We start from the raw sequence: 17,274 nt of genomic DNA on the forward strand, positions 1-17,274 counted from the left end.
GGTTCCTCTGAACGGATAGAGAAGTTAATGGACCAGATTGAAAACTACATCATGACACGACTGTACAAAAATGTTTTTTGTCCAGAGACAACTGATGATGAGAAAAAAGATCTTGCGATTCAGAAGAGAATCAGGTGAAAAGTTTAATTTTGATGAATTTAAGTTTCAGATGAGGTTAGACATCAGATAAAAGACTTTTCCAAGATACTTTAAAGAATATTAACCGAATTCTAAACTTGTTCATGTGGTCACGATTATTGGAGATGAGGAAGGCCATTTTTTTCGCATCAATTCATCTGTCCAGAATTACCCTACTTGCACTCCATTGCTGCATTTCATTATTTCTTTTGCATGAATCTAGGAGGTGGGGCTTTCCACAAAACCCACCGTGTATTTCACAGAGATGGTCTGCCATTCGCCAGTGGCAGCATCTTTTGGTCCCACTGGTCAATGGGGTGTCTGTTGAATGCACCCTTGCCACCGGAAAACTAGTAACGGGGTGAACTGTCGGTGGGATTAGAAGATCCCACTGGTGTGAATGGCTGGAAAGGTCCAGCCAGGTTTTTGCTATTGCGAATTTGCTCCAGTCTCACACTCTTGAGGAAGTGCTTCCAGATATCAGGCCTAAAGGTATATTTTTATATTTTGAATCTGTGACCTCTTAGCTTAACTGCACAGTATATTTTAAAATTCCAGATTAACCTTTGTTATCTTTGTGTATTTCAATAAAAATCAACTGTTGAATGCATATGTTTCAAGTGAGAAGCCTAAATATTTCCACTGTCTCTTCATTAGTCAGGTTCTTTTAAAAAGGTGAAGACTTTTAGAAAGGATGCAAAAAAGATCTGAGTGGTTCCAGCAATGAGGGTCTTCAGTTATGTACATAAAGTCTTTATGAAATTTTACTACAAATGTACAGGGCTTTGGTGAAATCACATCTGGAATACTGTGCATGGTTTTGGTCTCTCTACTTGAAAATATGTATTGTGCATTTGAAGCAATTCATAGAAGGCTGACTCCTGGCTTTGAGGGGCTTATATGAAGAAAGGGTGAACAGGTTCAGCTTATACCATTGAAGTTTGGAAGAATGAGAGACAATCTTATTAAATCATAAGATCCTGAAGAGACTTGATGGGGAACTTTTAAATGGCATATGATGTTTTAAAAATTACAACATTGAAACCAAGCCAATAACTTCTATCTATAGTTATGTTTAGCTAATGCCCAGATATGAGATTAGCATTATACTGAGACTTTTGTCATGCACTTCAGCTTTCTCCTCTTTTTAATTACATTCCTTTTTCTTAATACTTCATTTTTCTACCTGAAGTAACAGTACTTAAAGTATTAACACAAAAGCAAAATACTTTCAGATGCTGGACATCTGACACAAGAAGAAAAAAATGCTGGAAAAGCTCAGATAATCAGGCAGCATATGTGCAGAGTAATTTTTTTTTGATTTAAAAACTTTTTGCTTCAAAATATTAAATCTTTTATGAACTGGAGAAATTATTTGTGAACTGTTCTTAAGGAAATCAAGGTTCCCTTTATACAGTGTATATTGACTTGATTGTTTATATTTTTTTCAAGTCAATTGCCCAGGTTTCATGCTAACTATAACTGACCCCACCCCACCCCTGCTGTTGCTAGGCAGATCCCTGACACATGGCAGAGTTAGATTTTGATAGACAACAGTTATGGAAGGCAGACAGAAAAGTGAAGTTGATCCCAACCAGATCTGCCGTGATCTTTTTGAATGGCAGAACAGGCTCGGGGCTGAATGGCCTATCTCCCAAGTCGTATGTTCCTGTATGTAGCTTGGAGAATCTGGGTTAAGAGGAGATTTTCTGGAATTTTCAAAACTACTAGGAGTCTTGGTAAAGTAGACAGAGAAAATTGTTTCCATTGGTGGAAGAGTCAGGGAAGGTCAATTATCTAACCATGGTTGACTCTTAACTGCACTCTGAAGTGGCCTAGCAAGCCACTCATTTCAAGGGCAATGAGAAATGGGCAACAAATGCTAACCTTGTCAGGGATGCCCACATCCCATGAAAGAATCTTTTTTTTTAAAAAGCGAATGACAAAAGAGCTAGCAAACATGAGGAAAAGCTTTTTAGACAGCAGTCAGTTAGAATCTGGAATGTACTGCCCAAGAGTGTGTTGGAGACGCATTCAGTCATAGCTTTCCAAGATAAAATTAGCCAAGCAACTGAAGTGAGAATATTTGCAGTTCTGTGGGGGAAGGGCTGGGGCATGATCTAGGATTAGGAATATACAGTTTCCATCTGATAATGGCCCCCAGTTGTGCACTCAAGGAATGTAATTGGCTGCTCGTTGTTGGAGCAGGTTAACAAATTTCTTCTTCAACTGCTCCCGGGAAGTTCCCCTGAAAGTGGGAATGTGACGGGAGCTTTCTAGTACTAAACTTGAAATTCTGCATATTATTCAGGGGCATTAAGTTGTAATGATCTTGTAGTGGAATTTGATGTCCAACTTGCAATGTTGTTGCATAAAGCATTGAAAAGAAGAAAATGCATTTATATAGTGCCTTAGACATAGGAAAATATCTAAGACACTTAACTTGGAAACAGTAAAAAAAACAGATAAACCAATGAAGGTGCTATTAGAAGGGCAACCCAAATGTTGCTCAAAGCATTGAGTTTTAGGGATAGCCTTAAACTTAAAACAAGAAGGATAGAGAGGTATAAGAACATAAGAAATAGGAGCAGGAGTAGGCCATCTGGCCCTTCGAGCCTGCCCCGCCATTCAATAAGATCATGGCTGATCTGTCGTGGCTCAGTTCCACTTTCCCGCCCTCTCCCCATAACCCTTAATCCCCTCTCTTATCAAGAACCCATCAACCCGCTTCTTAAAAATATTTAGCGAGGCAGCCTCCACCACTTCAACGGGTAGAGAATTCCAGAGATTCACCACCCTTTGAGTGAAGAAGTTCCTCCTCAACTCCGTTCTAAAACGCCCCCCCTTTATCTTGAGGCTGTGCCCCCTAGTCCTAGTGTCTTTTTTGAGTGGGAAGAGTCTCTCCACCTCTATCCTATCCATCCCATTCATCATCTTATACGTCTCAATGAGATCTCCCCTCATTCTTCTAAACTCCAACGAGTACAAGCCTAGTTTATTCAGACTCGGAGTAAAAATTTCAGATGGGGTGAAGTAAATTCACCAAATGCTTTCGTTTAGAAGAATTAGATACTTGAAATTCAAGTTATGGCGATCAGGAGAGGATTTAAACATTTATAATGGGAACTTTTAAAATTTGACATGTGGGTGGTGGGCAGCAGCCAGTAGGGGTTGGTACTGGTTTTCTGTTGTTATCTGTTCTTTTAAAGAGCAATTCCCCTTCCTATCTCAAGTGTGTTTTCAAAATTTATATCAAAGATACTCATTCCTCTGGTGAAATGAGGAATGAGTATCATTCCTCACATTCATTCAGCTGCACATTCATTCTTCCATTGCGGACTGAAAGTATCTTTTGCCTAATTCCTGTGATGTTTAGATGTGCTAAAGTCAAAAGGTTTGGGCAGGTCCAAGCTAATGTGTTTATAAATTTGATGCATAGATGTGCTGTTAACACTATTATATGTTAATTAACAGTCTTCTTTCAAATTATAAGAGGGAGATGGCTGTGTAGTAGTATTATCACTGCACTAATAATCCAGAGGCCCAGGACAATGGTCTGGGCAACAGGGTTTGAATCCATTCTGGCAGATGGTGAAATTTTAATTCAATAAAAAAGTTTAAAAGAGGCGGTTTAGAACGGAGTTGAGGAGGAACTTCTTCACTCAAAGGGTGGTGAATCTCTGGAATTCTCTGCCCGTTGAAGTGGTGGAGGCTGCCTCGCTAAATATTTTTAAGAAGCGGGTTGATGGGTTCTTGATAAGAGAGGGGATTAAGGGTTATGGGGAGAGGGCGGGAAAGTGGAACTGAGCCACGACAGATCAGCCATGATCTTATTGAATGGCGGGGCAGGCTCGAAGGGCTAGATGGCCTACTCCTGCTCCTATTTCTTATGTTCTTATGTTCTTAATAGCGACCATGCAACCATTGTCGATTGTCATTAAAAATCCATCTGGTTCACTTAATGTCCTTCAGGAAAGACGATCTGCCATCCTCACCTGGTCTGGCTTGCATGTGATTCCAGATCTATAGCAATGTGGTTAACTCTTAACTATCTCCTCAAGGGCCATTAGGTATGGTCAATAAACGCTAGTTTAGCCAGCACTGCCCATGTCTCATGAAAGAATTTTTAAAAAGCTGCAATGCAAAGCAGGTCAAATTCACACTAGCGTATGAATGTTTCTGGCTTTGGAGTTGAACCCTGTTGGTGAAGACTAGAGACAACTTGATTCTGCAAGTGATCTCTGTAATACTTGATGCCAATGCAGAACACGAAAAGTAGGAAAAAGGGAATAATAGTTTCAACATAAATCTAGAAATTTCTGAAAACCTCTTTTCAAAAAAAAGAAATTGTCTTAATTTATTTCCATTGTTGTTTTAGCATCTTGGAAAACATTGCTGGGGCCAAATGGTCTACTCTTGTTTCTTGTGTTCTTTGGTCCTATATTTATAGATACTGTATAATGTCCTCCCAATATCTTGATTTGTAGATTTTTTTGGTGCAGTTGTTTACCAGAATTTGAGACTACTTGGCTTCATCTTTGACAGAAATAAATTAACATTACAGTGACTGAATAATGTAATGGCACCATTTTTAGTATGTTAAAATATTTGCCAGCAACAAACATGTTTGCAAGTACTCCAATATTATGCCTTAATTGGGGGCAAGTAGACAGCATTAAGCATCCTTTGCAATTGATGCATTTTGATTATTTCAGAATTTGAAAGCTATTCTAGCCATTTCTACTCTAACAAATATGCGACTCTGCAATTCTAAGCTGACGCTATTTTCCCCTTACTATTGTTTTTGACTTCCAGGGCATTGCATTGGGTGACTCTTGAAATGCTATGTGTTCCAGTAAATGAAGAAATCCCTGAAGTTTATGAATTAGTTGTAAAAGCAATTACAGGTTTGTTGGACTATTTATAATGTTTAATTTGGATAAAATCTATTTTTACACCAAAACAATTTTGTTTGCTTTTACAAAATAAAGACATTTTATGCGGAAACAAAATACTGCAAAACCTGGAAATCTGCAGTCATAACAGAAAATGCCCAAAATACTTTGCAATTCTGGCAACACTTATTGAGAGAGAAACAGTTAACATTTCAGCTTAATAATATCACCCAAACACCAATGCAGAGAGCGACTGCCATGTGGAATTTGGTTGACAGAAGTTGAGAGGTTTATGATTCATGAGTGTCCATTTTGACTTTCTGAACTTGAGCTTGAAATCTGAGTGAGATCTGAAATTGGGGGCTCAAGAATAGAGGAGAATGGTGTATTGAGGAAAAATTGCGGAAAAAGTTCAGAAGGGGCAGATGAGGGTTGGGGAAATATATAAAACAAAATGTGTGTATATGCAGGGAATGAAGGTTTGAGGAGAGAACTGGAGAATGGAGAAATCCTCGTGAAAGTTGGAGACAAAGAAATAGGTACTCAGCAAATGATGGTGAATAGGGGATGTAAGGTTATGGCAGAGAAGGGACTAGTGAATGTGAAGTGGGGGAAATTGAGAAGAGGTTGAATGTTGGGACTAGTGTTTCTGAGTCGAGGTCAATAGATGAAAGGTGAGGATTGGAAGCAGTCGGTAAAGGGGTAAGTGAAACCTAGGGATCTACCTTGGTGTAAGCAAACAGTTTAAGATTATTTCCATTGATGGCTGAAATAGGGTGAACTGAAGGATATTAGACCATATCTTATCCACATGGCAATAAAAACTTAATTTAAGAAGAATGGGAAATGTATTTGAAAAGGGGAACAAGCCTATACAAAATGACCAACTGTAGGAGCCTGACTGCATCTTGTGCAGTGCAGAGTTATTCGGACAGTGGCTTCAGGGTGAATGAATCTCATGTTTCTTGAAATTTGTTGATTTTATACCAGTGGCTGCTGGTATAAAATCATTCGACCACAGGTGATGCAACCATCATAAGATAGATGCAATGACATTTGTAGAAGTTATGATTAGACATCATATTAGCTTATAATTTCCAGGCTTTGGGGTGCTGCAACTGCGGTGGCAGGAGTTTGGGGGAAGGTACCTGTTCCCCAAAGGCCTCCCCCATCCCACCCTCTGAAGTCCCCAGGTAAGGATTGCCCGGCAGCTGCCCGGGTAGTTCAGACGTCTGTTTAAGCATGTGCTCTGCAATTGTAACTATGAATTTTAAATTGCAAACTTTGGATAGTTCCAAACTGTCTTAGCAGACTAGTTACCTAGGGAAAGTTCGAATGAAAATCACTCATCACAACATCCTCCTCCAAAACAACCACACCCACCCCCGTCCCCCAAAAAACTCTTACAAACCTACATTCTCCATGGCTTCTGAAAGTGGCTGGACCTTTAAACTTAACTGCTGTATGATTCTTGATGTTTTTTAAAAAAGGGGTGTGGCTTTCTTACCTCTGACTCTGCAGCCCTTGGCTGACAGTCTCCAGGAGCATGCTGCCTCACAGTTCTCGCCCAGCCTGAGCTGGATGGCCAGGCAAGAAAGTATCAATTGGACTTCCAAGTGGCAAACTGATTCTGCCACTGTGAAAGTTCAGGCCTGTGAGTTGAATGTTTTTTGAGCAAACGTCCAAGAATGAATGCAGCAATGTTTAGTAACTGTGTATATCATATTGCTGCTTGATGACTGTACAAAAAAGTGTGAATTTTCTAATAGTTCAGTATGTCGTTAGGCCATATGGACCAGGAGTTCTGGTCTATGCTGCTGTCAGCTGATGCAATTGTGAGAATGCCTTCATTGGCTTTCTGCCTGTTGGTTGAGGAGGGTGAAGTTAACAGTTCCTGTTCTTCATCAGTAGGTAACCCTACTGATGTATGTGTGGATATTGAATCAGATAGTTGTAAAGTAAAATAAAAAAATGGAATTTTATTATTATGTCTGACACTTGAGGTTTTAATCTCATTGTTTACAATATCATTCAAATCACTGGGATTCTCTGGTCCCACTGAAGTAAATGGAGCTTTGGTTGTGCCAAATTCTCACTGGCAGCAGGGGTGGTGGGGTGGACGAGATTGGAGAATCCTGCCAGTTATCGTTGGTAAAGTTGGCGTAGAAATTTGTGTCTTCAATGTACATATAACGACCTGGGAGTTGGCCAGTATTCCACAGCAACGGATTGACTTCTACCAATGTTCTGCTTACATGAAAACAAATTGATAACGACTTGGGCAGTCCCTTAGGCTAAAGGATGACTTGTTTTCACTTGGTACAATGAGTTCTAAGTTGGCTGACAAGTCCAGTGCCGACTGCGCCATGTGGGCATGCTGGTGTTTGAAAGGTTGAGTAGATGAGTTTCTTGTCTGCTGTTATTGAATTCTGTAGAAGTGCCCAATGCCTTCCCGAATGTGCCTTCTCCATGTTGGCCTATTAAAGTCAGGGATTCCCATGAATCCCTGGGGATGTTGGATCTCATCAGGACTGTTTTAAGAATCCTTTAAAGCATTTCCTCTCTCTTCTTAGGAGTCTCTTTACTATGATGAGGTTCAGAAGAGAGTAGTTGTTTTGGGAGGTTGTCAGGCTGTACAGCAAAACAGGTTTTAGGTGATTTGTGCCTTGATGCTAGAAATATTGACTTGGGAGAGAATGCTGAGAGTAAATCGCCTATGTTGCCAATGTATGAGAAACATTTTCTAGAAAGTGTTATTGGTATTTTTCTGATGCCTTGGGATGCCTGCTGTAGATGGTCCAAGTCTCCAAAACGCACATTAGCATGGAGATTTTTGCTGTCTGGTAAACCAGGACCTTAGTTTTAGGTTTGATATGCTGACCCTCGAATACTGTCTTCCTCTGTTGGCTAAAGGCTGAGCTAACATGGTGATGGGATGGATTCTATCATCTACATCTCCTTTATTAAGAGAAAAGGCATGGAAAATAGCTCATGTTTTTCAGGGTCTCTGGATCAGTATGTTGGGAAATGATGTTGTGCTTTGGGAACAGGTTGAAAGAAAACCTTAGTTTTTCAGATGTTTAGAGTATGACTCTTGAGTTCTTCAGTGAAAAGAACCAGTTATGGATTGGAGTTCTGACTCAAGTGAGCACGTACATCAACGTTGTCTGAAAGTTTATTTATTTATTAGTCACAAGTAGGCTCACATTAACACAATGAAGTTACTGTGAAAATCCCTTAGTCACCACACTCCAGCGCTTGTTTGGGTGCACTGAGGGACTTTGGACTATGGGAAGAAACCGGAGCACCTGAAGGAAACCTATGCAATACTGGGAGAACGTGCAAACTTCACACAGTCACCCCCTCAAGCTGGGAATCGAACCTGGATTCTTAGCACTGAGGCAGCAGTGCTAACCGCTGCGCCACCGTGTCTTCTGTGCACTGAAGCTCAGTAACTTGCCTTAGTTTTGGAGTGGAGGCGATAAAGATTGAACCCTCGTGAGTGAGTCAAAGCTTTTGAGAGTTCAAAAATTAGCTTACAGAGCAGTTGGTGCTACTTCCTGTGTTTATTGTGCAGTGGGTGACATCCAGGCTGTGAATCTGGACAAAGCTCTTTAGTGATTGGGAGGAGAGTTGAGACCAATCCTTATAATCTTGCATGTGCTCCTGAGTTGGGCAATCATCCAGGGATAATCTCCACCGTGTTTTTGGATTTTGGCAGGAATTTTGCCAACGATTGGCTTTTTCAATTTCATTTTGGGCTGAGCTACCACTGAAATTTAGCTATATAGTGTTTTGGGGACGGAATCAGATCAAATATACAGTATAAATAGTACCCTGCAATCGGTGCAGATTGCTCATTGTCCTTGATAAGATTTCCTCCATTCTTGTTTTTAATGGAGTAGGCCTTTTGAACATTTGTCCTGATGGCTCTTAAGAATCCAGTCATGTGATTTTTCTGCAAACAGTTGGAGCTTCCAGAATTTTTCCGTCTACTTTTTTTTATGCCCCGGGTTTTTTATTGTACCCATGTTTTTAGATGCCTATAGGTCCCCTGCCTTTCTCTTGAAGTTTGGTGACATTTCCAAGTCTGTAAACCATTTGGTTAGTTGCTGTATTTCTTGATCAAGCTCATTGAAGCAGTCTCATGAATTTCCTGATAGAGCCTCTTTAGAAATGCTGATTTTGATGAGTGGACCAGGAGCTATAGGCTCAATGCAACTCCTGTTATTCTGGATTGGAGAGGTTGTTAGTTAGGTGTTGACCAAAAAAAGTTGTCCTTGCGAGACCTTGGTGTCCTTCAATGTAGAGTTTCTTGCCACAGTGTTCCTGTTGTTGTCACTGTGTAGATCCAGATTGGTGGAGCTGGTAGATAGATTAGGCCACAATTAGTTACCGGCCCCTGTCATAGCATGAATGACCCCTGATGCTGTAAGGTTGCTCACAAATTAATGTAATATAATAACATTCATATATACCACAGAAGCAACTTGTAAAAGCAATCAAATAATCAGGTCTCCAAAATAGTTTATACCAATCTTCGATATCTATCCTTGTTCGACAGAAGAACCTCCATACGTTGGTGTTAAAGACAAATTTGTTTCTATTTATTGTTCTGGTGAAAGATAGTCTTGCATTTACACAACCGATGAACTTCTCAAAGTGCTTTACATCCAATGAAGTACTTATTGAAGAATATTCATTGGTATAGTGCTGGAAAAATGTTAGCTAAATTGCACAGTTAGTTCCCACAAACAGTAGTATATTAATAACTAGGGAGTCTGTATTTATGATGTTGATTTGAGGGATAAATCTATTGCTCAGGACACTAAAATAATTCTTCAAAATAGTGACTTTAAGCTTTTACTCCACCTGAGGGGCAAATGAGGCCATGGTTTAACTTCTCATCTGAAAGGGAAGAATACAACATTGTCTCATAACTTGATTTTTAGATTTTTAAGCTCAAGTCCAAGAGTGGGATTTCAATCTGCAAGTTTGAGACTTGGAGAAGAGAACACTACCAACTAAGCCAAAGGGTATAAATGCATCATGGACATTGGCTTAAAACTGCAGTATTTGATCATTTGCAGTCAGTGGAATTATATGTCAGAATTGTGTACAATGGGTAACTGATCCAGTGTCACCCATTTGCTGTCACTGTCCAAGATAGATTTCAACCCCTTTGTTATCGTGAATTGAAATTTGGCGCCACCAAATGTTCAAACAATGTATTGACTATTGTTTTAGGAACAAAAGGAAACTAAACATGGTAAAACTATCCTAATAATGTAGTTAATTTTGTGAATTTTTACAGCTGTAATTGAAATGGATTCAAGACGTGTTCCACGTGACAAGTTGACCTGCATCACAAAATGCAGCAAACAAATATTCAATGCTATAAAGATCACAAAGAATGAGCCTGCTTCTGCTGATGACTTCTTGCCCACACTTATCTACATTGTTTTGAAGGCTAATCCACCACGGTTACAATCAAACATCCAGTACATTACACGATTCTGCAATCCAAGCAGATTAATGACTGGTGAAGATGGATATTATTTTACAAATCTAGTAAGTGGTCTGACAAAAGATGTATTTAGAATCCTCTTAAAAAAAAATGTCAAGCCTGTGATATCTGGCTCATATGACTAATGCACATGAATTAATTTCAAGAAATTATAAATCAGTGTTATGAACCTGGTGATAATTTCAATTAAACATATTCTTAATTTAAAGCTTGTTTAATGTATGTGGAGAATTCGGGTTGTAGCAATTATCAGCTCTTTGGCCAAACTTTGAATTTGTGGGGGGGGGGAGAAGATGGTCTTTAGCAGCTTAGACTTTTAAGATTTGAGTTGAATTATTGCTGCCTAATTTGCTGCACTACAGTAATAATGGAAAAATAGTCTATCCATGGAATGGGGATGTTGCATATGCATCTTCACGCAGGCGTTCTGAAGCAATAGGGGGGTTGTATTTCATTAGTGACCAGCCTCTTTGTCAATTGCAGGAAAGTAATTGCTACATTTTATATGTGATGTGGGATCCTAATGCAATACCAGATGCCTTCTGGGCTAATACTGACTGTTCAACAATGTGTGAATTTTAAAGAGGAAAGAGTTGGTGTAAAGGGACAGCAGACTCTATATAAACTTAATTTTCAGCAATGATTCATGGTGGGTCTCCCATTTCGTGCACAAGCCCCTTGAGTTATGGGGGAAATAGATCCCAAACCTGTTCCAGCAATGTTTTATTATTGCTAAAGGGTACAAGATTTTTAAAACTAATTGTACGTAGAATGAATATCATCTGTTCAATGAGTGTGCACTTTCCCTTAGCTAAGAGCGAAGTTAAGATGCGAACATGACAAGTTATAGGCTTGAAGTAATCCCTTGAAGTAATTATGTTTAGCAAAGCATTACTTTGGTTCTTGCTGAGATTTAATGAGCATGTGAATGCACAGAAAAAGTAGTTTAACGTGAAATGTTGATTTTAATTTATAATTTGGATGATTTTTAAATATGTGACACCTATCTTGTTTACAGTGTTGCGCAGTTGCCTTTATTGAAAAATTGGATGCCCAATCTTTGAATCTGACTCAGGAAGATTTTGATCGCTACATGTCTGGCCAAGCATCTCCTAAGAAGCAGGACTCTGAGGAGTGGTCCCCTGACACATGCCCAGGACTTAAACAAATGTACAAAAACTTGAATCTTATTTCGCAGCTGAATGAGAGACAGCAAAAACTCCTGTCAGATGCCAAGCAGCTTGAAAAAGACCTAATTGATTGGAGTGAAGGCGTAACCAAAGAGGTTGAAGACATTATTGAGAAATATCCGCTTGATATCAAGCCTAGAGGCCAACCAGTGGCTGCAATCGATTCTGACAATGTAGAAAATGACAAACTTCCACCACCCATCCAGCCACAAATGTTTGTTGGCTGAAAGAATTTAAACTGAATATTAAACCTGAGCTAATTTTGCTCTGAAGTTCAATCTGTTGACTGGTGACTATGGTTCTGGAACATACATAATGTGTTCAAACTAATGATGTTGTGAAATGCTTGAAGTAATATTTGTACATCAGCTGGAAGGTATACATCTATTGGAGATATATACCAAAAGCTACTTACTTCAAAAGTTAAGGCCTGACCTCTGAATTTTTTTTGAGATCAAAATTGTAATATTACAATTAGTACCTTTTTTAATGTGAAATAAAAACCAGAAAATAAGGGAAACCCTCAGCACGTTGGGCAGAATCTTCAGTGAGATGTAACCTGACCGGCTGAGATTTTTCTGTATTTTCATTTTCATTTTAGATTCCCAGCACCCGGAATAAATCTTTGTTTTCCCTTTTTAATTCTGGTTTGCACATTTCAAGGTATATTTTATATTTGCTAAGTTCTGTATACTTTTTTCCTTGATGTCATCAATGAGAACCTTAAATATTCAGGGATTCTAGTTGAAAGTAGCAAATAAATGCACATTGTGTTTAATGCGTGCAATTCTGGGATTTTCATCAGTGTTTTCCGATCCACTCCATGATTCAGTCTTTTGAAAAATAAGTAACATTAGTATTTACTTAGTAATCTTAACCGAAATATATTGTTTCATTGTAAATAATATTTGTTCCTCATTGCACTCCGTTTTGATAATTTGAGGTACAATGTAAGATGACCCCTTAGAGTAAAGGACAAAGCATTCATCTTTTCATCTCGTGTTCTATCATGCAAAAAGAAATAGGCTATTTAAATTTATCATATTTGCCAACTCCTTTATTTCTCAATTTTTGAAAACAAATCAGTAATTAAGATGATCTAGTTGGAGGATGTTCTTGTATGGCCCAGCTGTGAATCTTAATAAGTGCTTGTTTCATACACTCTGGTTTGGTTATCTTGCAGTTTTTTCCGTTGCTAAATTTTCCAAATTGCATATTTGCATTTATCATTTTGACTTAAAATATCTGCCTGTTTTCATTACATTTAAGTCTCCAGAACAATTTACTTACATGGAAGCATATTCTAACAATATTTTATTGGAAACAGTAACATATCTATTTAAACTTAGGCACTGTACATTTTATGTTCAGAGTAAAATATAGTAGTCTGTTGCAACACTTCATCACATCACATCAAAGCTCCATGACTCCACAATTAACTTTTTTATTTCAAGTTTCAGTACAATTAATTTGATTGCTTCTCCATGAGGTATAGCTAAATCCACATAATATAACCTTTAGCATTCCACAAACTATCTCAGTATTTCATTGGTTGTGAAATGCATTGGGAGGTCCTGAGGTTGTCAAAGGTGCTTTATAAAAGCAATTTTTAAAATTTTCATTCTGGTCTTGAGTTCGCTGCTGTCAATTGAAGCAGTAAAGAACTTAACAGTTGACTTCAGTACCCTGGCATAAGCCAGTATTTACATTTGAGAGTGTTGTCCATTAGCCCTGATGGAATGTGTGCTGAGTAGTTATTTGCTGAGGGCAAGGTCAGTCTTTGCTGTGATGTGCTAGCTGTCAAATGGTGTGTTGTTTATTGACACCTAAAGTTGTATAAAAATTAAGCACTTTGGCAAGGTACTGGAGGGTTGAATAATACTAAATGTTCCATATAGCTTTCATGTGGAGGATATTTATAAATGTTATTAAAACTTCCTCCTGAACTTTTTGATCTATTTTAAGGAGAAACAATTGTCAATAACTAAAGGACAACTGTCCATTTTTTTCAGGATAAACAATTTTTATAGAATTTACTTTTTTTTGGAAAGAATACAATTTCATTTATGGTTGAGATTTTTTGCATATAATTGTAAAAACAGACAAGCACTGTGGTATGAAATTTTGCTAATTGGTCCATCAGCTTACGGCAGTGGGTGCATAAAATAACTTTCTATAATTTATCTGCAGTGAAAAATATTCTACTTTATGTTGCAGAGAACTGGAACCACTTAGAAACCAAATTGCCATATTTGAGTTGCATTAAATTTAACAGTTTATAATTAATACACAACCCAAAAATATTTGTTACAACTTGAAGTAGGTTTTAACTTGATCTACATGCATTCATAATATTTCGTGATAGCTAATTCTGTAACTTAATCAGTGAAGTGCAGTAGACTTGGCATTGTTGCCACTTGTATTAAAAATTAAACTGGTCTAGTGGCTGTATCATAAGATTTTAAAATGATTTCTGTATAGAATAACCACTTCATGCACAGCTTGATGACTTTTTTAATTGTTCATATTTTGATTTTGAACCCTTGAGATTAAGGCACATGCAGATAAAGGGTAATGTTCTTAATTTGTGGAAGTTGGCTTTTCATTTTTGCATATCCAATTTCATGTGGGTTGGGGGGGTGGTGGGGTTGGTGGTGGTGGTTGCACCTATGAGTCCCTTCTAGTGAATTTGCAGAAAATGATCGCATTTGTTTTTGAAATAGACAAAATTGAGATTAAACCACACCATAAGTCACTTCACTGAAGAAACGTTTCTTATGCAAGCAATTCTTTTCCCTCACTTGGTGAGCTCTGTCGTCAGTATGCATGATGTGGAGGTACTAGCGTTGGACTGGGGTAAACACAGAAAGAAGTCTCTCAACACTAGATTAAAGTCCAACAGGTTTATTTGGTAGCAAATGCCACTAGCTTTCAGGGCTGTGAACTCCCACTCACCTGACAAAGGGGCAGAGCCCTGAAAACTAGTGGTGTTTGCTACCAAATAAACCTGTTGGACTTGGTGTTGAGACTTCTCACTGGGTCAGTATGTATGTCAGAGCTGTTCATCAACTGGTTCATCAATTGCTACTTTAGAATGCAAAACATTACAAGGATTACTCTTGGCTTGCCCTTTCCAACTTTCCCATATTAGTTGAGAATCCTATGAGTTTAATTTATCTTCAATGTAATTTGCACAAATAATACAAGCACAGAAAAATGATCAGGATTAAATTTCCAGAATGACAACACATTTAAATGTAAAAATCCTTCCAAATATTACCCAACTTTTTAAGTAGGTAGTTTTGGTCATGCCCTGTGTGCTGGTCTCCTGAGATTATTTTTAATATTTTGCTACTTGTTAATTTGAGAGATGTACAGTAAATATTAAAACTAACCTTTCCCGACCTCAGAGTACTTGGCGTTTTCATTTGTGGAAGAACAGTTTCTCAGTAAGTGCTCTGAAAATACTCCAAGATTGAATATGGAGGATGCAAATCAGGCATGTGGAATTTGGGGGAGGGGGGGGTGGGGGGGAACCTTTTGGGGAAAATTGATTGGAAGAATAAGCAACAAAAGAGTGAAAAACCACCACATCAAATGCTAGAAAACTAAAATTTGATCTTGTAATTCAAACTGCCACTTTATCAGCTGCCGTGTGAGCCAATGTGGAATGTTCTGATTTGTCTGCCACTTGCTGATCGAGCAATGGTTTGAATTAATTTTAATTGTTGGCATAGTCTGTGCCTTTTCTCGCCCTGGAACCATGGGTTGTGCACTCTACATAACACTATTTGGAAGGGATAGAGCACATTCAATCAGTTCAGGTCACATAGTATAAGGTCACGGTATTGGATAAAATCTCTTAAATAGGCTGAATTTTGGCTCATCAATCGATGTTTGAACAATATATAACACTGTGTGAAAACTTACCATAACAGCTGTTGGTTTCCTAGTCACCTATTGAATTTGGAGATGTAAAAGCTCCTCAATATCTCAAATGAATCAGAAAAACCTGCTTAATTGGTGTAACTGACATTTCTATTTATTTTCTGTTGAACATTTTTCTGTAGCTAAAATCAATGTTGTGATTTAAAGTATCATCTATATTGAATATGCCTGTTTTCATTCCATCTTGTACAAGTGTTATTACAATAATCTGTAGGAGTCCAAACTGAATATATTTTGAGTGTATCTACATGATTTTTTAAAATATTAAGCAATGACTTGTTTCTTAGAGGATGAATTGCAGTTTGTAGCCATTAGATTGCGCCTATTTCAATATTTGAAGTGTGTAAGACTTTGGTTTAATGTCAAGATGTGAAATAGTTCAGAATTTTTTGAACCAGCAGTAATATTTGAAATCCGATTTAAAAGGATATAGTTTGACATTGCCATAATAAAAGAAAATTAAATGGTGTTTGAGAAATTCAATTATTTTTGAAAATGTTTGCTTGATATTGAATGATTAGGAATAGCAATTTTGACACACTCAATTTATAAAATTTTTGCAAATTGAGTTTTGACTTTATATGCCCTGTTTGTAAACTAAAATCCCACTCACCTGATGAAAGAGCAGCACTCAAAGCTAGTGGCTTGTGCTACCAAATAAACCTATTGGAGTTTAACCTGGTATTGTGAAACTTCTTACTGTTTACCCCAGTCCAACGCTGGCATCTCCACATCTTGTGTAACGTCCTCATTGTCCAAGGAGTGCTGAACACAACTAAAAGTAAGGCCCTGAAAACTTCCTCAGCCAATACAGGAACCTAGCCAACTGAGCTAAATGAGGCCAACACTCCTAATGCCCCACCCATACCTCCCATTGATGCTGATCACCCCTCTTTGTCGACAGTAATTTTCCAGCTCACTAACATTGGTATCTTACAATTATAACAACCTTCACAATTATCCTTTCTGTGTCATATAATGGATTATTTGCTTAAAAATTTTGATCTGTGCTGTTTAATTTTGGAAGACATCACTTGAACATCCATCTCTTTTTCACATACGCAGAGCAAACGTGTAACCTATCCTAATTGGTTCTGGATACCTATACCCCTAGTCCCACACTATTTAAAAACATGTACCTTGAATTTCCTTGGAGACACTTGGGGGATTTTTTTTATATATATATCCAATTTAATCCAATCAAAATCCAATTCCAAGTGAGACATTCCAGATCCAAGCTGGCAAGACAGACATCCCACTTCCTGTCTTGGGCTTGACCTACATGATCCAACTTGATTGGAACAGGCATTGCTTCCAGTGAAGACTGTGTAACCTCATGATTTCAACCAAGTGAAGGATGCGAAGACTACACTTGATCTTAGCCAAAAGGCTGTAGCATTTGGGGGATGTTTAATACAGACAGAATGATACTTCCACTCATCTATGGTGTATGTGGCTATTCTGCTGGAATCTGTGGTTTGGCTTCATTGCATATTGCATGGCAGGTCAGAAGTGCCTTTGGAGGTGGAGGCTGAATGGCAGGAAGGTGAAAAATGTGATGTGGAAGTGTGCAGCT

At 38.2% G+C, this 17,274-nt stretch overlaps 1 protein-coding gene across 2 annotated transcripts in view; it reads left to right on the top strand.

Moving 5' to 3' along the window:
• The window catches only part of rabgef1 (RAB guanine nucleotide exchange factor (GEF) 1), a 47,292-nt gene extending 30,959 nt beyond the window's left edge, over positions 1-16,333 (top strand). For both annotated transcript variants that reach the window (XM_080210974.1, XM_080210975.1), the window contains 4 exons: positions 2-134; positions 4,954-5,045; positions 10,348-10,604; positions 11,579-16,333. In XM_080210974.1, the coding sequence (XP_080067100.1) occupies positions 2-134; positions 4,954-5,045; positions 10,348-10,604; positions 11,579-11,977 (881 nt within the window). In that variant the 3' untranslated portion in view covers positions 11,978-16,333. The remainder of the gene's footprint in view (position 1; positions 135-4,953; positions 5,046-10,347; positions 10,605-11,578) is intronic.
• The last annotated feature ends 941 nt before the right edge of the window (positions 16,334-17,274 follow it).

The sequence above is a fragment of the Carcharhinus amblyrhynchos genome, chromosome 23 (genome assembly GCF_965287045.1).
Source record: "Carcharhinus amblyrhynchos chromosome 23, sCarAmb.v2.hapA, whole genome shotgun sequence".
Taxonomy (NCBI): Eukaryota; Metazoa; Chordata; class Chondrichthyes; order Carcharhiniformes; family Carcharhinidae; genus Carcharhinus; species Carcharhinus amblyrhynchos.